The 26,014-nt window shown below is 27.2% G+C and overlaps 1 protein-coding gene across 1 annotated transcript; it reads left to right on the top strand.

Annotated features, from left to right (window-relative positions):
- The first annotated feature begins 8,090 nt into the window (after positions 1-8,090).
- LOC136081272 (uncharacterized) lies at positions 8,091-10,833 on the top strand. The gene is made up of 5 exons (XM_065798574.1): positions 8,091-8,210; positions 8,312-8,408; positions 8,540-8,690; positions 8,789-10,228; positions 10,677-10,833. Exons 1-5 carry the CDS (start codon positions 8,091-8,093, stop codon positions 10,831-10,833), a joined length of 1,965 nt encoding a protein of 654 aa, XP_065654646.1.
- Positions 10,834-26,014: the final 15,181 nt, after the last annotated feature.

Raw genomic sequence — 26,014 nt, 5'->3', positions numbered from 1 at the left:
TAATTGATCAAGATGGAAATCTAATTAATTTAAGAGGTGAAAAAATTTCTATTAGATTTCACATACGAGAAAAAAAATAATCTTATAATAAAATGACAAATTATACTACTGTTAAAATACATCTTTCAGAAGGACAATTGAAAAAAATTGAAAAAGCAATCAGTGAAAAGATTGGAGTTAGTATTGAATTATCACATTCAGATTTTAATGGAGAACATGCGTTAGCTGTAACAAATACACAGATGAATAAAATTTCAAAAGCATATGAAGATGGTAAAGGAGTAGTGCTAAAATTAAGTAAAAAACAACTCATGTACAATGCTAAAATAAACAAGGGAGGATTTCTAGGAGTACTTTTACCTTTCTTAGGATCAGCTGGAAGTTTTTTTGCATCAAAAGTAATACCGTCTCTAGCAACAGGACTTCTTACAGGTGTTAGAGCTGCAACTGGGAACAATCTGATTAATAAAATTGCTGGAAATGGTATTGGTAAAAAAAGATGAGAGGCCACTTCCAAGTTGTATTATTAATACTCCTAATTATGGATTAGTAGATACTAGTTCGCCTTGTACTGTTATAAAAGACCCAAAATCTTATTTTGTATTTAATGACACTTTTGATAATAAGCAGGAATTAATTGTTGATGGGTCTAAATATAAAATATTTGCACAGGAAGATATTAAATTAGCATTTATGTCGCATAAAGTTATATCTTTGCAAATAGGTGTAAAAATTGATGATCCTAGTTTTGTATTAATTTCTTTAGAAAATAGTCTAAAATTAAAAATGCGAAGTTTAGATAACAATATTGTATCAGAATCAGTTGATGATAATGTTGTGATTATCAAAAACAATAATTCAATTGAAGATATAACAATTAAAAAAGGTGATGTATTATGCTATGTTAATTTAGTAAAATGAATAATTTTATTTTGCTTTATAAAATGGAGTATTTAAATAATTCAAATATGAATAAATTGTATCCGACTTTACCAAATGAATATACTGAAATACAGCAAATAGATCCTATTGCTTACCGTCTGAATAAGATTAGTGAAATTCAAAAAGAAATAGAAATTGAGAGAGAAAAGAGATTAACATTAAGTAAAAAGTGTCGTAAGGCAATAAAATTAATTTCTGCAGTTGATGTAGCGTTAATTGGAAGTACAATGGCACTAGGAACTGTTGGAATTGGTTTTTTAGCCACAATAGTAGCAACTCCAATAGCTATTGCATGTGAAGGTGCAGCATTAGCGATTGGAGCTCTTTCATTGATAGGAGGTTAAGTGAATAAAAAATTAAATTTAAAAGCACAAAAGCATGAAAGCATTAAAATACTTGCTAGTTCAAAATTGAATACGATTAGCGATCATATTTCTAAAGCATTAGTAGATGGGAAAATAGATGATAAAGAATTTGAGCTGATACTTAGCGAATTTGAAAAGTTTAAAGTTATGCTTGAAGATATTAGGACAAAAATTAAAAAAGATAATGATGAACAAACTAAGATATCATTAATTAATCAAGGAAGAGAAGAAGCGATTAATTTACTTCAAATGAGATTTAGTAAATCCGAAGGATCAATGCGAAGTAAATCTGAAGGATCAAAAAAATGAAAAAACAAAATAACTATATGTATAGGTTAATATATTTATTATTTATTAATAAATATGTTTTATCCTTTCTTTTTAGATTTGAATAAAAAAAAATACTTGGAACTTCTTGGATTTGGAAAAGCAGGATTTGTTATTAAATCCAAAGGACCTATTCGAAGAAAATCATGTGTTACTGATTTACTTCGCATTAATCCTTCGGATTTAAGATATGACTCAAAATGTCAATATAATTATAATCTTATTACTGAAAAAGGTAATTTTCAAATACCAGATACTTATAGTGACGATGATAGAGATAAACTTTATAAACTTATTTGGAATAAAGATACTGATTTTTATAAAGTAGAAAGTGAAATGAAAGAGCATAATAAACAATGGGGTAATGTTAAAAAGAATTATAAACTGAGAATGATAGATAAATATGTACTTTAATTAGAGTGTGACTTTAAAGAAAAAAAATTAATAAAAAGTATTTTATCAATTGCAGTACTAACAGGATTATTAGAATCAGATGACGTCACTTATAAAGACTATGAAATTAAAAATATAATTAATATTGAAAAATATAAATAAAAACATAACATAAAATTCTATGTTGTGTTACTGATCCTGAAAAGAGAAATCAAGCTATTGAAGAATACAAAGCTTTGAAAAAAATAGTACAACAGAATGCTCTTAATGAAAAGATTGGTGAATCTAATTTTAATCAAGACTTGACAAAGTTGTATAGTCCACTCATTGAGAGTCAATCTGGTATAAGTAAAGGGATATCAAAGTTGAAAGATCAATTAGCACTTACTTTTCCAAATATTGAGATACTCCGTATGGATGAAAAGGATCCTTATGCATCTAAGATTGAGTTTGATAGTTCAAAGTTATTAAAGTTAGGCAAAATTGCAACGGATTATCTTAGATTATATACATCAAGTAAAAAGTCTACAGATACAGTATTTGGAATACATTCTAAAGATGGAGAGTTATACATTGGTAAAAAGCCAATAACTATTGATGAAAATAATATAAATATTGATGGAAAAGAATATATTGGTACAAAAGGTCTGTGGGAATTAATAACAAAATTTAATCCAAATAAAGAAGTATATAATAATGAAGATATTAAAAATTATAGAGATATATTACTACAAACAGATGCAACTACTTCTAGTAATCCAAACAAACCAAAGTCGTCAAGAAGTGAAAAATACAATGAACTAATATCTCCAATTGTGAGGATTGCGAATAGGTGCTTGGGAGGCTGGTAATAATTCATCAAGAAATGAAGCTGTAGCAGTTAGCGATGAATTAGTAAGGCAGGGTATATTAAATAGTGAAGAATATAAAGCAATACAAAATATTCTAGCAGTATGAATAAAAAAAATTGTGTATGTAAAAATGATCATCATTAAAAATAAGAGATATATTAAGAAGCATGTTATTGGAGGAAGTGGACTTTTCGATACTCTAAGAGAGATGTTTAGACGAGCAGCAGCATCAAATGTAACTAAAGTATCATCAGCTATGGTTAAAAAGCTTGCAGCTACTGATTTAGGAAAAAGTGCATTAACTGCTGCTAAATCAGCAGGAAAAGAACTATCATTATCAGCAATAGAAGCTGCTAAAAATACTGTAATAGAAAAAGGAAACAAATTAATTGATAAAGTATCTAAATCAACTTGATAAAAAAAGTGAAGAGCTATTATCAAACTTGATTAGATCTGGAACACAAAGTAATCAAGTAAATCTTAGTAATTTAGTATATGGATCTTCTATAAAACCAAAGAAATCAATTCGAAGTGAAAATGCAATTAGAATTGAAGAATTAGTTAAAAAAGGGAATGGGCTCAGATTGTTTTAAAAATTCATTATCAGATAAAAAATTTTTTTTTATTTTATATAAAAAATGACAACTTCTGAAGTATTTAATTATGATGAGCCAATGAAAGATGTAGGAATTGAAAGATGTCAATATTATTATAGTTGAAGGGACACTTCTTAAAAATGATGGGACAGCTTATGCTAATACAGATGTAATATCTTTAATAAATAATGGTATCATGTATCTATTCGATAGGATATCATACAAATTATCATCTACAGATGTAGAGACAATTGATAATCCAGGTGTAGCTACAACAATGCTTGGATTGTTAAAATATTCTAACAACTTTCAAGTTTCAAAGGGATTAAATCAATTATGGTATAACGATACAGCATCAACAGCATCGCTAACAGATAACGTTGGATTTGCAATTAGGCAAGGAGTAATAATACAAAAACCAACTACAAAGGGAGCATTTTCATTTCGTATACCTTTAAACCACATTTTTAGTTTCTGTGATGATTATGACAAATCTGTTTTTGGATTTATACAAACATTAACTCTTACTAGAGGAAGTGACAATAATGCCATATTTAGAGCTAATAATGTAGTTGCTGGTAAAGTTGTTCTTGATAAAGTAGCATTATACATTCCACAGTTAGAACCATCATTTGAACAAGAATCTAAACTTCTCAGTATGATATCATCAAAAGTAACTATCCAATCAGCTTACAGAGAGCGTCGTCTTAATAGTATGGCAGTACCACAAACTACATCATTTAATTGGCAACTTAGTCCAAAGGCATCTTCTGAAAGACCTAGGTATGTCATTGTTGGATTTCAAACAAATAAGTTATTAGATCAAACAACAAATCCTTCATTATTCGATCATTGCGACTTTTGGTACTGCATCTGATTTTAGTGAAAAATTTTATGGAACTAGTGACTTGATTACAAATGGAAACATTCTATATACTGAATATAGAGATTTATTTCCAATTATGGTTTTTGATGTTAGTAATCAAAGAGAAAGATTAGATTCATCAATAGTGAATATGTCAATTAATGCAACATTTAATACTGCAGTATCAGCAAATACTATGGCATATGCTCTTGTAATATCAGATAAATTATTACACTTTCAATCAGATGGAAACAGGCTTACTCAAATTCATTAATTTTATATAAAAATAAATTTAAAAAATGTTTTTCTTTATATAATAAAAATGTATTATACTAGAAAAGATTTACAAAATCTATCAAGAGAAAATAATATAACAAAAACATCAGACAATTATGTAACATTATTAATGCTAGCTATAGATCATAAGTTGATAGATAAAGATAAAATAATGTCAAAAGTAGTAGAATCAACTGATGAAAAAAGGCCTGTTGGTTGTCCTAGAATACATGAAGTAAAAGGAGAAAATGTAGATAAAAGACCTGTTGGTCGTCCAAGAATACACGAGATAAAAGAAAAGAAAAAAGAAATAGATCCAAAATATGAAAGATTGAGATCAATTAAGAAAAAGCCAGTCACTATTAAATTAACAAACGTAGATACAGGGAAAGAAGTAGTATACAAATCATTATATAGAGCTATGAATATTTTGAATCGCGTGATGGAAAAGTTGATAATGGATATAAGATTGAAGTATTCAATTCTGAAAAGTTAAAAAAAATGTAAAAAAATTCTACACTGTAAAAATATTTTTTTTTTAATTAAATAAAAAAAATATTTTATATATAAAAATAAAGGCATTTATAACAATTTAATTATTTGATATTATAAATTTATTTATAAAAGACATATTCAAAGCTGATAAGCCAGTTCCATATCGAAAATTACAACATGCATATAAATATCCAACAGATGCTGGTCCTGTCCTCATTAAAACATTACCTTCGTTTTCCTATGGTGTGTGTGAAAATAGAGATTTTAAAAATGATAAACTTAATGGTTATTCAATGTCATTTGTATGTGATAAAGAAAAATCTGATGAACAAGAAAGGTTTATGGCAATGATTGAATCTATTGAAAAATTTTGTAGAGATCAAGTTGAAGTATATAAAAATAAGATAAAAAAATCTAAAGTTAATCTTGCTAATTTAAAAATTTAAGATATAATGCAGATAAACCTCCAATAATATATGGATAGTTATTTACAAGTAATAAAGATTTAGAAATAACTACAGTTTTCCGTCGTAGAAAAACTAAAAGTGAAGTAAATCCTTCGGATCCATGCAAAGTAAATCCTTTGGATCAATGCAAAGTAAATCCGAAGGATACTGTAAAACCACTTGTTATAGCTTCACCTTATGATTATATCAAACAAAGATGTGAAGCTATTGGATGCTCAAAGATGCTCAAATTTTTATTGGTTCAATGATAGAGTCAATACAAGTTAAACTTCAAGAAGTAGTTATTATTGAAAAGATTTCTAATATTACTAGTATAATGAGCGATTTTGATTTAGGAAGTGAATCAGATAATGAGTTGTAAAATATTTAATAATCTAAGGATTTAAAAAATATATAAAAATGGGAGATAAAGTTATGGAATTTTATAGAATGTATAAACCTACGTCATGCAATTTGTATTGGAAAAGAGAAGAAATAAATAATAATTTAAAAAATTTAAAAAAATCTTGCTATATAAAAAATGGAAAACATAGTTCTTATGGATCCGAAGGATCTAATTGACGAACCGATTCCATACATATCATCAGAAATATTAACTCCTGAACCTTTTGTATATAGAATAACAACTGTTCAAAATGAGAGACAACTTAAAAAACTGCGAACAGTAGAATATTATTGTAGAGTTAGAGGATGGGGGTGTGTATAATATTTTATATGAAATTTATCATATGAAATATTTTAACAAGAAAAAAAATTTTGAAAAATGATATAAATAAATTTTTTATAATAATCTTTTTATATAAAATGGAAAACGATATGAATAGCAAAAATGTAAAAGATTTAAAAAAAATCGCTAAAGAGCAAAAAATTAAATATTATTATAATATGCGAAAAGATGAACTTATTAATGAATTATCTCAGAGACAAAGACCAGTTCCTGCTCCTCGTCCTATTCAAAGACCAGTTCCTGCTCCTCGTCCTATTATTCAAAGGCATACTTCTTATGGGTCTGAAAGGCTTATGCTTGATGAACCAATTCCATTATTAGTTCAAGCACCTGTTTTAGAACCCGGACTCTTTTCAAGGTTGACAACAGCTGCAAAAAATGTATCGTCTTATGTCATCAACAGCTATAATGATGTTGTAGTGTGGGTTAAACCATATATTCCAAATCTAATTAAGAAGAAAGTAGAAGATACAGGATCTGATATTAAAAGAAAGTGGAATCAATAAAATCTATAGTTTCTAATACAGTATACAAAAAACAAATAGAATTTAAATTATCACAATTAGCATTTAAAAATGTGACAAAACAATTTACAGTTAAAGATGTAGATGGATATGATGCAGAATCTTTCATTAAAGATGCTAAGAAAAATGCAATTAAAATAATAAATAAAAATAGAGGATCAAAAGTGAATAGAGTTATCACTTGTGAAATGGAGTATTACAACAGGAAAAACTATAACTGCAGTTGTCCCATTTACAACTAAGAGTTTAAGAGTATTAGAATCTACAAATTTAGATGAGTTTTATGGAGAAGCAAAGTCTAAAATTTTAGAAAACTTATCATCATTTCAACAACAAGGATCAAATTGGAGATTCGTTTCTATTATGAAGATGGATATAAATATGATAGAGTATAATACTCTTAAAGCAAAATCATATATTCCGCTAGATAAATATTTAGAAACTAAAAAAGCCTCTTTTAATATGAAAAATGAAGATAATGAATGCTTTAAATGGTGTATTGCAAGAGCATTAAACCAAACAGATGAGAATCCTCAAAGAGTAGATAAAGATCTTAAAAATAAAGCTGAAAAAATAAATTGGGATAAAATAGAATTTCCAGTTTCATTAGATAAAATTACACAGTTTGAGAAAAATAATAAAGATATCAGTGTTAATGTGTATGGATTTGAAAAGTCAGTTTATTCTTTACGCATTTCAAAAGATAATGATCGTCAACATTTAATAGATTTATTATTAATTTCAGATGGAGAAAAAAGTCATTACTGCTTAATAAAAAGTTTAAGCAGATTGCTTTATTCACAAACATGTAGTAAGCAACATTCTACATACTATTGTAGAAATTGTTTACTTGGATACAACTCTGAAGAATCATTATCTTAACATAAATTGTATTGTAATACACATGATTCAGTTAGAATTGAACTTCCTAATCGAGGTTCAACAATGCAATTTGTTCATCATAATAGGTCGATGAGAGTACCATTTGTTGTGTATGCAGAATTGTTGTGTATGAGAAAGTTTTATTAAACCCATTAATACTTGTACACCAAATCCGAATGAATCTTATACTAAACAGTATCAAAAGCATACACCTAGTTCGTTCTGCTACTACATTAAATGTTTTGATGAAAGTTTTTATCAAAGCAGTCCAGTCATATTTACTGCAAGTAGTGAAACAGATGATGTTGCACAAATTTTTGTTAATAGTTTACAAGAAGATATTAAGAAATTTTTTTGATAGTATCAAATTTCCAAAAAAGATGATATCTACTCCTAAAAACAAGCATCATTTTAATGCAGCAATAAAATGTCACATTTGTGGAGAAGATCTTGGAAAAGATAAAATACGTGACCATTGTCATATACTGGAAAATATAGAGGTGCTGCTCATCAAAGTAGTAATTTAAATTATAAAATTCCCAAATTCTTTCCAGAACTATTTCACAATTTATCTGGATATGATTCTCACTTATTTATAAAGAAAATATCAGGAAGGAAATTGAGTTGCATACCAAACAATGAAGAAAAGTACATTAGCTTTTCTAGAGAAATTAAAGTCGATGAGTATATTAAAGAAGGTAAGAAATTTAAAGGTAAACGTGAGCTTCGTTTCTTAGATAGTTATAGATTTGAGCCTTTTAGTTTAGATGCTTTATCAAAGAATTTAGCAAAAGACCAATATGCAAAAATATAGGAAAATTATATTCAGGGAAACAATTAGATTTGTTACTAAAAAAAGGCGTATATCCATATGATTGGGTAGACTCTGTTAATAAGTTTAATGAAAACCAATTATCACCAAAAATTCTTTTTTCAAAATTAAACGATGAAGATATAAGTGATACTCACATGCACAAAATGTATGGAAGGAGTTTCATTGCAAAACATTTAGAGATTATCATGACTTGTACAATGATTCAGATGTGCTTTTACTAGCTGACGTCTTTGAAAATTTTAGAGATGTTTTTATGAATTGTTATAAATTAAATCCTGCTTGGTATTATACATCACCAGGATTAGCTTGGGATGCAGCATTGAAGAAAACAAAAATAAAATTAGAACTGTTGAGCAATTACGATATGATCCTAATGATAAAGAAAGGAATAAGAGGTAGAATCAGTATGATATCTAATAGATTAGGAACTTCTAATAACAAGTACATGGGTGATGAGTATGACAAAAGCAAAGAATCAACATTCATACAATATCTAGAGGCTAATAATTTATATGGATGGGCAATGAGTAAACCACTTACAACACATGGTTTTAAATGGATGGACGAAAATGAAATAGAAAACTGGAAATCAGTTCCATGCATACTAGAAGTAGATTTAGATTACCCTGAACATCTACATGATGAACATAATGATTATCCACTTGCACCTGAAAGATTAAATATTGATAAAGTTGAAAAATTAGTCCCAAACTTGAATAATAAGAAAAAGTATATAGTACATTATGAAAATCTAAAACTATATGAACGATTAGGATTAAAAATTACTAAAATGTATAGAGGAATAAAATTTGAAAGAGCATGGCTCAATGAATACATTGAACTAAATACAAACCTTAGAATGAAAGCAACGAATGATTTTGAAAAAGAATTTTTTAAACTCATGAACAACTCAGTATTCGGAAAAACAATGGAGAACATTGAGAACAGAGTCAATGTTAGATTAATAACTAATAGAGATGAAGCTGTTAAATTAGCATCAAGACCAAACTACGAAAGTAGAACAATATTTGATGAAAATTTAATAGCTATACATATGAAAAGAATAAAATTAATGTACAAAAAACCAATTTACTTAGGAATGTGCATATTGGACTTGAGCGAAACTCAAATGTATGAATTTCATTATTATTACATAATGAAAAACTATGTTGATCGAGCAAAATCATTATTCACAGATACAGATTCTTTAACATACGAAATTAAAACAGAAGACTATTATTACAATATTTCTAAAGATATTGAAAACAAATTTGATACAAGTGAGTTTAACCCAAATCATCCAGCAATTAATAATGTAGGACTTAAAGTTGGTCTTAATAAGAAAGTAATAGGAATGTTTAAAGATGAGACTGGAGGAGAACAAATTGAAGAATTTGTAGGACTCAGATCAAAGTTGTATTCTTACAAAGTACACGGAAAAGATAACAAAAAATGCAAAGGAGTAAAGAAAAATGTTGTTAAAAAGTATATAACAAATGAAGATTGTAAAAATTGTTTATTAAATTATGTAGATCAAGTTAGGAAAATGAATGTAATAAGATCCCATTCCCATGAAGTATATACTGAAGAAATAAATAAAATTGCATTAAGTGCAGACGATGATAAAAGAGTTGTTTTAGAAGACGGAATTCACACGTTAGCATACGAAAATTATAAGTTAAGGCAATAGGCATTAAGACGATAGGCATTAAGACGATAGGCATTAAGACGATAGGCATTAAAGAAACACTATTAAAGAAATTAATCAAAAAATAATAAAAGCTGTAAAACAATATTACAAATACTACGGTGAAGAATTTATTAATAATGTTGTTATTTCAATCTATTTTATACAAAACACTGATAAATATGATCCATTTATAAACTTGTATAATATTATAGAAGTGTATATATAAATTTACAAAAAAAAATTTTTTTTAAAAATGATATAAATAATTTTCTTGCATATATAAATGGAAAATAGAGAATTAAAATTAAAAACTCTTTTACTTAGTAAAAATAAAATAATTATATTTGCTAATAGAGCTGATAAAGATTTAATAAACAAAGATATAGTAAAAGATGCTTAGTGTAATAATGATAACGTAAACTTAGAAATCCATTACATCAGAAACATTGATAAATATGACTTAACTTCATATTATGATGATATTATAATATATAAAACTGGACGTATTAGTAAATATAAATTAGTTCGTAAAGAATATGAAGAAGAAATAGAAGAGTCAGATGAAGAGTCAGATAAAGAGTCAGATGAAGAGATTTAAGAGACTGAAGAGACTGATAATAATGTAATTATGAATATTGTAATTAATTCTAAGAAACTAAAGAATCTAACAGTTATTAATTAATATATATAATAAAAAGTTTATTATATATAAAATGGACAAGTTTATTAATGTTGAAGGATTAGTCTTACCAAATGAACCTCTAACTAATTTTCAATTGATAGAAGCCGCAAAAAAACTAAAAATAAAAATTTTTAGAGGTGTATTTGTTAGAGATCAATTACCAAATAGAACAATAAAAAAAGAATGTGGAATATTAAATACAGGAGATTCAAGTACTAATGGATTTTATTGGATTTGTTGGTATAAAGACGATAAAGTAAAGTACACTTTTGACTCTTATAGCCAACCTCCACCATTTGAACTTGCTGAATACTTACGCTATCCTGTTTATTATAATAGTGAAAGAGTTCAATTTGGAAATACTTCTTATTGCGGCCACTTGTGTCTTTACTTTTTAAAGAAATTAGATGAAGGATACGATTTTCAAGATATTATTGAAAACTTATAGAATGCAAAAATATAAAAAATCAAATATTTTTCATGAATCTTAAAGACTTAAAAAATCTTTCATATATAAAATGCCTGTTGATATATTCGGAAGAACTTCAAACTCAAATACACAATCAATAGAAAAACGGATTAACAATGTCTCAAGCTAATAACACATTTATTAGAAGAGATGGACTAAATAATATGTCTGATAAACTTGATATGAATGGTAATACAATAGAAAATGTGCCAGCTCCTATACATCCAAATGATGTTGCTACAAAAGATTATATTGACCATATAGTACCTACTTCTCACATTTTCAAAATAGTACCAGATTCAAGTTTAACATGTCTTGAATTGAAAAATCAATCTCTTCCACCAAGTACAGGTAATAAGGGAAAAGATGCATATATTATATCATTTAATAACAATAACAGTGGTATCCTAAGAAAACTATGGCTAGCATTATATAAATCTTTTACTACTGGACCACCTGTAGCAGGTAACGTATTTCTTAAAATATATGCAGATTGCGAACTTCGCATAGGAAATTTAGCTTATACTACAACTAATACTGGAATGGATACTAATGGTCTAGCCTGTGATTTTTTGTGTTCTCCACTTGGTGGCCCATTTTATGCTGACTCTTTGCAAGGATGTAATGTGCATACTCCTACTCAATTTGGAGGATATTTTACATTTGATATGCCATTTAAACAAACTTTAAAAATTGAACTTTATAACGCTACTGGAGTTTTTCTTAACTATTGGATACAACCTTTTGTTGCTAAAAATCCATCATTACCACCTTACATCGCAGATCTTACTTTACGATCAGATGTATTTAGATATACTAACACATCTTATGGTAGTGAATATATATTGATAGATACTGCAAGAAAGGGTATTGGGGTTTATTTAAAATATATTAGAATGCATATTATTGGTATATCTGGAAAATGGTGGGAATCAAGAGTACGAATGTACGATGGTAGCGCTCCTCTTAAACATGCTAACAGTACTATAACACCTTGGACTCCATACAACTATGGTAATTATTCATTATCTAGTGGATATGTAGATGCAAATAATCAGTCTAGTAATAGTACATGTATTTTCATGTCATCTGGATTAGAAGATTTTTATCTTACATCGTGGAATAGTACTAATCTTACTTCATTTAATAATGAAGAATCTGGATTATTAGCCCAAATAAACTCTAAGGCTAATACAGCACCATCAATTGATTCAGCAACTACTATCTCATTTTACAGAAGTTTTAAAGATTCTATGCCTAGTGTTGGTCCAGGAAAAAGATTGGAAGTCACATTAAACTCTGGTGATGAACAAGTTGGACAATCTGGAAGTTTTCATGTCATTGGTGTAGCTTACTATTACAGTTAAAATCGATCATAAAAGTTGTGGTCAATTGGACATCTTAAAATATATATAAAATTGTGGCTGGATAAATGGTAGAAAATAAAAAATGTGCCAGAATCGGCCTTTTCCTACTACTAACAGTTTAAAAAGTAATATTGTCGTTAAGCCTAAGAATTTTAGACAGTCTATACAGTAGGGAAACATTGCCAAATAGGAAATTTTGAAAATGAATAATTTCAAGGGCTTTGTTTTGAAGTGAAACTAGCTGGTTTGAGGGACCTTTTTTTTTACCCCAAATCTGACACCTATACCTAAGGTGCGATCCAAATATGGCATGATAAATACTCAAAAACGAAATATATGAAAGAAATATACGAAAATATATATATAAGAAATATATATTAAAATATATATAAGAAATATATGAAAGAAATCTAAAGAAATATATGAAAAAATAAAAAAATATTGATTTGCCGATCTTTTTTCGATGTATAAAGAGTTATTATTTTCTTTGTTTTCCATTCTTTTTATTTATTTCATTCATTAACTTTTTTTTTTTTTTTATTTTAACTTCTTTTTTACTTATTTAATTTTTTTTTTCTTTTCTACTTTAAAAATATTTGTTTATTCTTATTTTTAGTTAATTTTAGTTTTCGTTTAATTTATAAATGTTTTCTTTTTCCTTTTTTCTTTTTTCATCTTTTAAAAAAGTTATTTACATCCGTTAGAAAAAAGCGTCAACCATTTGCGATGTCATTGCAAAGATTCTGATTAGATTAGAAACTGAAGATGCTGTTAACCCAGCGGAAACTTCTTATATAATAAAATTATTAGTATTGAAAGAAACTGTATTTATTGATGTTTTAAAAATAATATATATAAATTATATTTATGTAGTATCTGTTAAAAATTGCTTAAAGTAAGCACTTAAGAGTGATACTCTGAAGTGCTTAACACGCGGGAGTGGAAGTTTACTAACATTTTTAAAATTTTGCCCACCTAACCCTAACTTATTAAGACCTCTCCTTCCCCCTCGCACTGCGGAAAATAAAGGTCTGTTTAGGATCAAAAATCAATAACTTTTTTGTTACTAAAGATTAAGTGTTGAAATTTTGCTCAAAAGTAAATTTTGCACAAAAGTAGTATATGACGCTTCTAAAGAAATATTTCTTAAATAAGAAAAAATTGAAATATAAAATTTACAAATGAAAATCAAAGGCTTCACAACCCTAGTTTTTATTTTTAACTAAACATTTTCTTTTTAATTATATGAAAAAACTTAAAAAGTATTCGAAACAGCAAAAAATACATTAAAAGCTTATTTAATTGGAAAAAATATATTCATATTAAATTTATATATATACAAAAAATATTTATACGAACTTTCGGCTAAACTCTAGACAAGGAACAAAGACGCAAAATTGCTTTATTAATTTTTTAATTGTTTACTTTTCATTGAATTGGTGAAAAGAAGAACAGTACAATTGGTAAAAAGAAGAACAGTTTGTTAATTGCACTTTTTTTCATAATTTCATTTAACTTATATCGATCTCTCTGTGTACTACAAAAATAATACTAGTCCATCTTTCTTTCATTATTTTTTACCATAAAGTAGATTTAAACTATTTGAAGAACAATACTTGTCCAGAACTAGTACTGATTTTCTAATCAATTCTTATAATGCGCCAAATCAAGTTTAATAAATTCTATCACTAGAATGCGCCCAAGTCTATAAAATGTCAGTTTAGTACAAAAGTTAAGTTGACGTGTCAAAAGGTCAGAACTTGGGATCAAGAATATTCGACAAAAACTTAAACGACAATGCTAATAGAGTGGCGGCAGCTCAGCTCATGGTCCACAAATGACGTGCTAATAAATTTTATGATAAGATTAGAGAAGTAACAAACCTTTGTAATACAAATTCAAACGTAGCCGTACTATGTTTTGACTTCATGCAAAACCTCCCTCTTCCGCACACACCTGTTCAAGAGGTATTTTACTATCGTCAGCTTTGGGTTAAGTCTTTTGAAATTCACAACCTGGGAAATAATACGGGCCGCTGCTATGTTTATCACAAAGGACAGGCCCGAAAAGGCCCAAATGAAGTATGTACCTTTCGACTGAACAATATCTTCACAAAAATTCCGGATTCTATTCAAGAACTTCATCTATTCTTCAATGGCTGCGCTGGGCAAAATAAAAACCATACCCTTGTTCAATTTCTTGTAGCTCTACAAGCTTGAAAGTGTTTTAGGAAAATATATCATTATATTTCTACGCGGGGACACTCATTCCTTCCCTGTGATAGAGGCTTTGGTACTATCAAAAGGAATATACAAAAGCATGATCGCATCTTCCTTGTGGATGAGTATATTGATTTAATAGTCAGTAGCAAAAAAAAATTCCAAACCATTTACGGTTACGAAGATCACGCACGAGGATAATTTAAATTTCAAAGATTGGTGGCCTACTGTTTTTAAAAAAGCTCTAAAACCCATCAGAGACAACATCGCAATCGTGCATTTTCTGTATTGGATTATAAAATGTTTGTTTATTACAGTGCAATGTCTGGGTGTGTGACAACGTATGACTTTATTGATGGACTATGTTCCAGAACTTTTAAACTTGTAAAAAATTGAGTTGAGCAACAATTGCCCAACAAAAAAGTTTCATCAAGTTTTTTCATCAAGTTCTTTGGCATTTTTGCTGTACGGTTTTCTAATGCTGGTGATCTAGGGATCGAAAGTGAACGGAAGAGTATAAAATACTTCCAAATTTTAAGGCAATCTAAAACATTTCGTGGCATGATGAAGGCAAAAATTTTTATAATCTTTATTACGGGATTCTTGCACATCTTCTAAAAGTTGACCGATAAGCAGTATTTCAAAATGTTTTATGATATTTTCTCCGTGAAGTAAAATTTTGCGTACTGATGACGGCATATAGTACCAGCTATAATTACTCACATAAATGTGGGCAGTTTCTGTCGCATGTGTACCAAAACTTTCAGCATTTATCATAACACCTGAGAAGAGAGAATTATGTTAAGTAGCTTGATCAAATTTTCATTTACTCCAGTGATTTCAGAAGAGCAGCTTGCATTGTAAAAAAATCTCCTAGCAGTATTACCTTACTATTAGTAAGCTGTATTACCATCATTGGTAGTACCACTTACTTAATTTGGTTTGTCAACAATTAACCCTAGGTGCTCACAAAAACTTTTCTGTACAAAGATCTTTTTCTCTTTCTTTTGTTGTTTTTTTTCTTCACTTTTAGCTGACCATGTCTGGAAAGACAGGTTGTACAGAATATGTAATATCATTTCCAAACACCGAATCCAGGCATGTAATGTCCGACAGACCGTATTAACACGAACTTTCATTTTCAGGTCTAGCAAACACTTTAGTTAAATCGTTCATTTGTCGTGAAGTAGCTCAACATATTGTACATGTAAACGCAGAGGGCGTATCCGTTAATAACTGAGCCACTTTTCCATCTGTCATTGTTAAAAAAAGTTAATGTTTCACTTGTATTCCTTTACAACTTTTGTTAATTATAGATGACCATAAAGAGCACATTTTGCTTTTGTTTCATTTACATCAACCTTAGCTTTCTTAGAAGTCTCTTTGCACAATTCTATGTATATAGGTCAACAAAAACGTACAGACGAAGGAGTCGGATTTTGCCAAACAACTACGTCAGTTAACTCATTAACTGATTGGTACCAAAGTACTAACAAATTTGGGTTAAAAATAAGTTCAAACTCCTTTGGAAGTGTCTTTTTGTACTCGCTTTGGCCAGAGGACATCACAACCTCATTTACTAAACAAAATTAAATGTTTAAATTTATTATTGTACGCTGAATCTATTGTCAAAATTCTATCTACTGTGTGATCCAATAAATTTTGCAGTTCCATAATTCTTGTATATGTGTTTGTAATTTTTATTTCAGAAGATGGTGGATAGCAGGTCTGTTTTCCTTTTTTTTCAACTTGTTATATGGTGGGAATAAGGAACAGTTTTTTTCGTCTGTCAATTTCCTTAAATATAAATATTGTGCTTTAGTTAAATCTAAATCAACAAACGCTCTGAGTGCTTCTTCATCCGTCAGTAAAGCATTTGTGTTTTCCATAAAACTCGAGACAGAGGTCATTTTTTTCTTTATTGGCAGTCCTTTATGCTTCCACAAGCTTTGCTTCTGTTTCTTCTCCTATTGAACGTAATGCCTGAAGATATGTATTAAAGATGTGTTTGAATCCAATTGACTTAACTAATGTGGAATTTTTTCTTTTTTTTTTACTGATCTCTGACAAATCTCCATAAGACGTGCACGGTCTTCCACGTTTTTTAAATGATATAGATGGAGTGGGGTCTGTTATTAAGTTTTTCGATTTCAATAAAAATACACTTTATTCAGAATCTAACCAATTTCTGTTGTTAGATAAGCTTCCACTTTCCTTCCACTTGCCTTGGTCCATTGTTTGTTAAACGGCGGAATAAGGTGCCTATGAATATCATTAACGATGAAACACAAGCAATCCTGAAACTTGATAATTTTCTTTTAAAATTTTTGATAGTGTCTTAATTGACTTTCCTCCATCAATAGAGGAAAGTAACAGTTTACGTTTCAAACACTTAAAAGTTGTCATTTTAAAAAATAATCGAAGTATTTAATTTCTACTGTAAGTTTGTTGCAGTGATATAATTTTTTCAACTCTTTATACATTATTTTTTAAATGATGCAGTGTGTACAAATTGCTGATAACATTTTCACCACAAAATGCAAAAGTAATAAAATGATTTAAATAAATCATTTTTATAGACACCAAAGCTACAAATCAATTATAAAAATGAAGCGTGGGGGACTGCCAAAAATATTTGTGAACTTTAAGGTTTTATATTTTCTAGCTCATTTTGTAGTTTAATTAATTATTAGTAAACAAAATCATATAATTAAAAATATGACTTTGTTCTAAAATCTCCATAACACGATGCTTTCAAAAATGTATAACACTTAATACTTATTCATAACAAGTTCTATAGAAAATAACATTTAAAGTTATAAAGCAAACAAGTTTCAATTGAACATTAACAAAAATATAAATATTTTTTTTTTTTTTTTTTTTTTAAATTTTGTTTACATTAAGATGTCACAGTACAATTATACGCCGTATATATAGTGTTATAATTAAAAAAAATTCCCATATCAGAATAATTAAAATAAGAAAAACACTCGCATATATAAATATAAAAATATATACAATTACAAATGTATAGATGCGCACATACATTAACTGCTAACAATTAAATATAACCTGAGTCTGAAAATATGATCACAAGACCTTGTCGTCAGAACCTTATAAAATACAAGCAAGCAAAATAAAAAAAGTATAATATACATATAATACATACTATATAATTCATATAATATACTAAAAAATAAAGTAAAAATTAAAATAAAAAAGTAACAAAATCCAAGTTCAATGGCAATTTTCAAAATATTAGAAGTATCGGAGTATATTATCAACTTGATAATATCAAGTGAAAAAAAATACATTTTTTTAGATTGAGCTTGAAAAGATAAAAGGAAGTTGGTAGATTATTATGGTAATATTATTCCATAGATGTGGTCTACGATAAGCAATGCGAAATTGATTAAATTTTGTGTGACAAAACGGTTCATTTAAAAAAATTATGTTTCTCATTCCGTATTTTTTGTTAGGTTTGAGTTTGAAAATATTATCAAAAGCGGTAGGAGATTAATTATTTATCCATAAATATACAAAACATAAAACTTTAAATACATTGAGTTCAAATAAGTTTAATAATATCATTTCAGTAAAAATAGGTTTTGTATGTGTAAAATGATCAGCATAGTTAATTATGCAGATCGCATGTTTTTGACGACGATAAAGAAGTTTTAACTTACTTTATGCAACTGTGGATAAGAGAGTAATAAAGTTGGCTTAAGCAATTTTTATTAAGGTAGTTACGAGCTTTATATAGAATCCCAATGTTTTTTTGAAATTTTAGTAAATACATAATTAATGTGTTGATATCAGGAGATGTTTTCATCAAGATTAACGCCTAACAATTTTGTAACGGAATCATTTTATATTTCAATTTCGTCTATATAAATTTGCGGCGAGTTTGTTGGTAAAAATCGCTTTTTTGCACAAATGGAATAGAGTCCATTTGGTTTTATTAATATTTAAAGTTAGCTTATAACATTTAAACCAGTTTGATATATGTTTTAATTTTTTATTCATTGTTGTAAAGAGTTCATATATATTACTGCTTGAGAGGAATAGATTTGTATCATCTGCGTTCATGATACTTATAATGTAAGAAGCTTTATTAAATTATTTATATAAATCAAGAAAAGTAGGGGTCTAAGGATTGAACTTTAAGGAACACTGCATACGATATCAAGATAATTATTTTGATTACCGTCGTTATTAATTACAAATTGTTTTCTTTTTGTTAAGTAGCTTCCAAGCCATTTTATATTTTTACATAAAGTTAGCTGAAATACCAAATTATATTAAAGATTAACTATTAAAAGCCATTAAAAAAAATTAAAATATAATTTCAGCAGTTAAATTGAAATTTAAGCAAAAAGCATTCATGGTACTTTTTTTGTAGTAGTATTTTCCACAGTACCTCTTTTGTTAATTTTTACTTATTATCAACAAAAAAACAACTTAAAACTAAAAAAAACAAACAGAAAATACATATACATCAGCTATTGATAATAATAAAACTTTGTAATCAGACTTTAAAAATCGTCAATCATAAAAAAATCTTGTAAATCTAGATTTGTCAAAAGTTTGGTTTTCGTTTATTTCTCACCATAGTATAAAACTTATATTAGTTATGCTAATACCTATACTTAAGCATATTAAATGCAATTAAAATTATGATGAAACAGTTGTTAAATGATGCACATTTGACGGTAAGCCACACTAAAATTAAATTGTTTTACTCGTGATCTGTAAAAATTACCACCCACCATAATTAAATTAACCTCTTCCCCTGTTTAATAGATCGGAATAAAATTCCCACACCGACTTTAATTCCCATCTCTCTTTTATGAAGTACGTGAGAGCTCGTGTTAAATCGTTCCAGGTCCGCATTTTTTCAAAAACTTAAAACCACTGCCAACCACTGTCCATAATTTAAGTTAAGAAAAAACCATATTTGTAAATAATCTATTTTATTCAAGTTCTATATACGCCAAACATTGTTTTCAACTATTACTTTTAACATCTGTATATAGAAAAAAAAATTGCGAAAAATAATTCTTTTTTTTTTTACAAAAAAAACAAAAAAATAATTATTTATAAAATATTTTTGTTACGTATAACTTAACATATCTTAAAGACCAATACAAAATATATAAATATTTTTTTTTCACATCATAGTTCTGTATCCTGAATTTCCACTTTAGTAAGGTTATCAATTGAGAAGTTGAATACGGATTCTTTTAAGTCACTTGATACGTTTTCCTTTAAACTCTGTCCAATAAGATTGGTTAGATTAAATTTTTGGCTTTGAATTTTAGTCTTTGATGATTCTGTATCACATTTTTGATTTTTCAGTACTTAACTAATTTGGATGCACACACACAAAAGACAGTATTGGAACACATGAACAACATATTTCCTTTCACTAACTTGCACGAGGTGTATAATTTACTGAAGCCCATATATAATGTTTTGAAAAAAGTCCTTTTTTAAATCTTTCTTTAGATCTATAGATCTATAGTCACCAATCTGACCCAAAACTTTATTGTCACATTCCTTAATCAAAGGATCCATTTTTTTTAAACTATGAAAGCTTTCGATGGTTAATTTAAAATCCGTTATCATTTCATTAAAAGCATCTAAAAAAATGTTTTCAATCAATTAATAACTAATTTTAAATGTAAAAAGATAAATAATTTAACTTTTAAAAAGTTTTTATTTTTTTCAGTATAAAAAAACACTCAAATAAATATTAAATAATAAAGAACTTAGTTGGGTTGCAAAGAATATTGTCATGAAAAAGTTTTTCTAAATCCAAATATATTTTGGCCACATTGGAGAGACTTATTTTATCTTCTTTGACTGCTACAACTGCTGTGGAAATCGGTTTTTGTAACATAATAAATCCATCAACTTTTTACCAGAATACTTCTGACAACAGTATGTTTTGAATAGGCTTAACAAGTAATTTAGTTTCATCATCAATCCCCGCAGTGCTTACCTGTTGAATTTTTATACATTGGATTATTGAACACCATCTGAAGAAACAAAATATTAAAAAATAAATACTTAGCTTTATAATTTTAAGGCTAATTACATGCTAAATATGATAATTCAGTTTGATAATTAGTGTAATAGCAAATAGATATGATTGAATTTTAATTAAGTTAGTTTAAACTGAAAGTTTTGGCAATTGTTGAATGGCTTGTCCTAATTCGTGCTAGTGTTGCTTTAACAAAGCTTATAAAATTTGGGAGTTTTTTATTGCTTTTAACATCATTGTGCAATCTTGTTGGAAAGCTATTAACAAGACTGCACAATGTATGTCGCAAATTTAGTTTATGGGCCAATCATCTATAAAAATAATATTTCAAATTGTTCCAGAAAACTTAGTTAAGATATTACTTTGGAGAATAAAAAACAAAACACGGTATCTGACTAAACACGGGTTTCGAAGTGAAGGGGGGGGGTACAATTGCCAATTCTTAAAAAAAGTCTTCTTTATCTAGAACTTTCTTTTTTTTTCTTTTTTTTTTTTAAAAAAAAAGTCTTTTAGAAAAAAAGTGGGAGGCCAGTATTATGGCACGTTATTTTTACTTAACGCGCCATTATACAGGGCCGACGACAAAAAAAAAAAAGATAGTAACGGTATGCAAATAAATAAATTTCAAAAGCGTAAATTTATTTATTTTCATACCATTATTACCCTTTTTTTTGTAATTGTTTTTTATTTAAATTTAAATTAAGCGAAATTAAATTAAATTTTTAATACTAATTCTAAATTATACGCAATGTTATTTAAAGTGAAAAATTATATTAAATATTAAATAATTTTAAGACTACCACAAATTAGAATTTATATAAAACCTAATATTTTTAATTACGATTTTCCTACTGATATTGATCCAACCTTTACATTTAATTCTACAATGGAGGCAGTTATGACGAGTTAATTTATGGTTGTTAAGGTTTCATTATAAACCTTTTAAAGTAAAGAAATAGACAACATATCACATTTAGGTAGTTTAAATGCAGGTTGCAATTTTGCAAGATATTTGATCCACAGCTTATAACCATAAAGTCTCAATGATCATCCAAAATGCGGAGTATAAAAGAATGTCTCAAATGGAGTTTGTGATGAAGTGGATGGCAATCATATTTTATCCCCTGCTTCTATTATTTGAGCAAATAAATTTTTAGGAATAACTTCTTCTTTCATTTAATCATTTTAATCATTTTTTGTTTAAAGGGAACTTTATCTAAATATTTATTCTTTATTTGGTCACTATTACATTTCATACAGCTAGTAATGTGCTTAGCCATTCGAATGCTTTTTTTTTGTGTGTGCAAGTTTTAAGATGCAAAATTTGCGAATTGGTTTTTAAAAAAATAAAACGCTTTGGTTTTTAAAAGAAAACCTGACCATTTACATTCAAGAGTCGCAATAATTTTACATTAAACTTGTTTTAAAATTTTATGACTCATAAAACACAACATTCTACCATAATTTTTTGCTTTTATACAAATTCCCATTACACAAAACTTTATGTATGATTAACATAACCGTATAGTTCAAGAGCAGTCGCGGCGCAGTGGTAATACACTTGTCTCAGGAACAAAGGATCCGTGGTGCGAACCCCATCTCTAAGCAAGTTTTGCGACATCGGTATAGAAGAAGGCGTGAACTTCTATTCAAATGCTCATCCACGGTGCTCTGTGATAAGACGTTAGTTAGAACTTCTTGGTGCATCTAAATGAAATTTAAAAAAAGTGTATATATTAAAAAAGTTCTCCATTCCGTTAGATTCTTTATCCTTTTTTAATCTATATGGAAATTTCAAACAAAGTTGATGCGTTTTACACAAATTTGATGTGTTTTTTGGTACTTAAGAATCATTACCTTCAAAAACTTCTTTTCAAAAAACATTCTCGCGGCAAGTTTTTTTTATCAATAGTGGTCTTAAAACATTAATAATATGTAAGAGAGACCATAAAAACATAGTACTTTCTATACATGGTTGAAAAGAAGTTGATTCAAACTAATTGATGCAGAAAACCTTAAGATTTTAGCTTAATTTTAACAAACTTAAAAGATATAAGAGAGAAAAGCTCATGAAAATTACGTGTTTGTGTCAAACATCAAATATTTTTGGCTGCGCTGTGGAGTTGCTAACACAAAAACCTTTCTCTTTATGATTGCAGCTGTCTCAAGCCATTCTAGTTTCTTCAATATTTTAAATTATTTTTACCTACGAATACAGATTTACTAAATATTTTAAAACTATTATTGTAATTAACAAGTTTTAAAATATTGACTTCAAATCAATATTTTAAATATTTTACAAGCAATAGTTATATCTCAATAAAATTTAAAATAATATTTATTGAAATGGAAAACAGACTAATAAATCTTTATACCATTCTAAACAATTTATTTGAAAAAAAAAAAAAAAAAAGTGTCGCACTCATTTGAAACTCTGGTTTGTGAGCACGATTCGTGACCATTAACGTCAGTGTAGCAGAAATTTCCAAAATCTTAAAAGTTTTAACCAAGTTTATTGGCTTAGCGAGAAGAGTTTCGATGTCTAGTAAAAATCCAAATTTGGTGTTTAGTTTTTTTAGACGTAAAAACCTTATTGATACCTCATTTTGGGGTATCAATATCGAATACGCTGTTCATCACACGCGTAATTTCTTCTTTCTCAGAAAGTACTGCATTTCTTGTTAATTCTCCAGGCATCCTCTGATGTTGTATAATCCTTCTGGCTTGATTTTCCAATTTGTGCATCTTGTTTTTATATTTACCTACCGCAACCTTGCTCAAATTATTACGGATGTTGACAACCGATTAAAGATCAGATGCTGCTTCCTCATTGTTGGATTTTGCATCCGTTTCTGGACACGATCAATTATCTGAACAATGATAAAATCTGTTTAAAGAATTTTGAATTTCGTAAAGAAATTAGATTTAGTTGCAAAATTGATATTTTTTTTCGCGGACAATATCATAAACCGAAATTTAATTAAAAACTGAATTTAACAAATTTTTTGGGTATTATGTATTACTAAAACTATATATTTGGAGCTCCACTCCTGAGCTTTTATATTGAGTTGTTTTAATTGATTAGTGCAACCGATTTTGTTATTAAATAATTTCTTTAATTTGAAAAATGCTTTGTTTTAAATTTTAAAGGAGTTTTCAATAGAAAATCGGGTTAAAGAAATTATAATGTATTTATACCTTATAGTTATTTGGATTTTTTCATCAATGCATAGTCATAAAAAACGATTTTTAGTGACAGTAAACTGAATTTTAGAAGTGTTGCAAAAGTTAAACTTACCGGTATCTTTGAAAAATTACGAGCCAAATAGTTTCAAAAGTTACAAACCGATATGTTTTGAAGTTTTTTATACGGATATGCACCAATACAGAATGATCTTAAAATTTCAAAACTTGTTTAATTTATTTAATTCTAATTTAAATGATCATTTTAGTATACAAACAATACTCTAATACTAAAAAAAATTCAAGTACCTAAATTTAAAGCAAACAAAATGAATATGCAGTCAGTTTTTATTCAATTGATTGTTTGCCTATTTATTTTTTTTAAATTATTAATTGATGGAGATGTTTAATTATGTTTTCCACAATGCGTTTCTTTTAAATTAAAAAAATTATTGCTTTAGAACTTCAAAAAGGGAAATCAAAGTATCGCTTGATCTTCTATTTTAATCAGAGCGACATGCTGGTTTTAAACTAACCTCGTTAAGAGAACTACAATCTACATCCAATTGTTAAGCAGATGTCAAAAAACTGCTAGTTTTGTTTGGATATTTTGAAATTAAAATAGAAGTTTTAATTTTTTGAATAATTAGTTTTTTAATTTTTCTATTTTTTCTTTGTTTATATCAAAGATTTTTTTTAAAAGTACTTAAAATGACTTTTAAATGTAAGTACTTTGGTAAAGTTTTATAGTTAGCTTTTTTCATTTATACTTTATTATAATTAATATTATTGGTAATTGAGAAAAATGTAGCAACTTTTTGTTTTGGCATCCCTGAAGATATATATATCTATATACCTATCTATATACCTATCTATATATATATATATATATATATATATATATATATATATATATATATATATACATATATATATATATATATATATATATATATATATATATATATATTATATATATATATATATGTATATATATATATATATATATATATATATATATATATATATATATATAAATATATATATATATATATTTATATATATATATATGTATATATATATATGTATATATATATATATATATATATATATATATTTATATATAATATATATATTTATATATATATATATATATGTATATATATATATATATATATATATATTATATATATATATATATATATATATATATATATATATTATATATATATATATACATATATATATATATAAATATATATATATATAAATATATACATATATATATATATATATATATATATATATATATATATATATATATATATATATATATATATATATAATTTATAGAGTAAATGCGGTACATTATTATGTATAAAAATATGTAAAAAAATAAATTTTTAACAAACTGAGCTGAGTAATTAAATAAACAGTAGTTAGTGTTCTGAACTCCCTGGTTAAATGCTTTTACGCCCCAGTGGGCACGTGGCCTAAATAAGTAGTTTTGTAAAACTATCATTTTTTCTAAGAAAAAATGATAGTTTTACAAAACAAACTTTAAAATTCTCATAAATTACCATTGTTGCTAACTTTTTACACATGTTTTCTTTAATATTATGATTACAAATGTTCTTTAAAAGATTCTAACATGTAATAAATACATATTTAAACAAAAAAGTTTGTTAAAATTTAAGGAGACAAGAATAGGAAAAATTTTCCATTAAAAATCTAAAAGTGTCTGACGTATTACTTTATTTGGTGACGTATTAACAGGGGCGGACTGAGGCTTGAAATCGGCTCGGGAATTTTA

This window comes from Hydra vulgaris, chromosome 06 (genome assembly GCF_038396675.1).
Source record: "Hydra vulgaris chromosome 06, alternate assembly HydraT2T_AEP".
Taxonomy (NCBI): Eukaryota; Metazoa; Cnidaria; class Hydrozoa; order Anthoathecata; family Hydridae; genus Hydra; species Hydra vulgaris.
The sequence above is the reverse complement of the archived record's forward strand: the minus strand, read 5'-3'. Positions and strand labels throughout refer to the sequence as shown.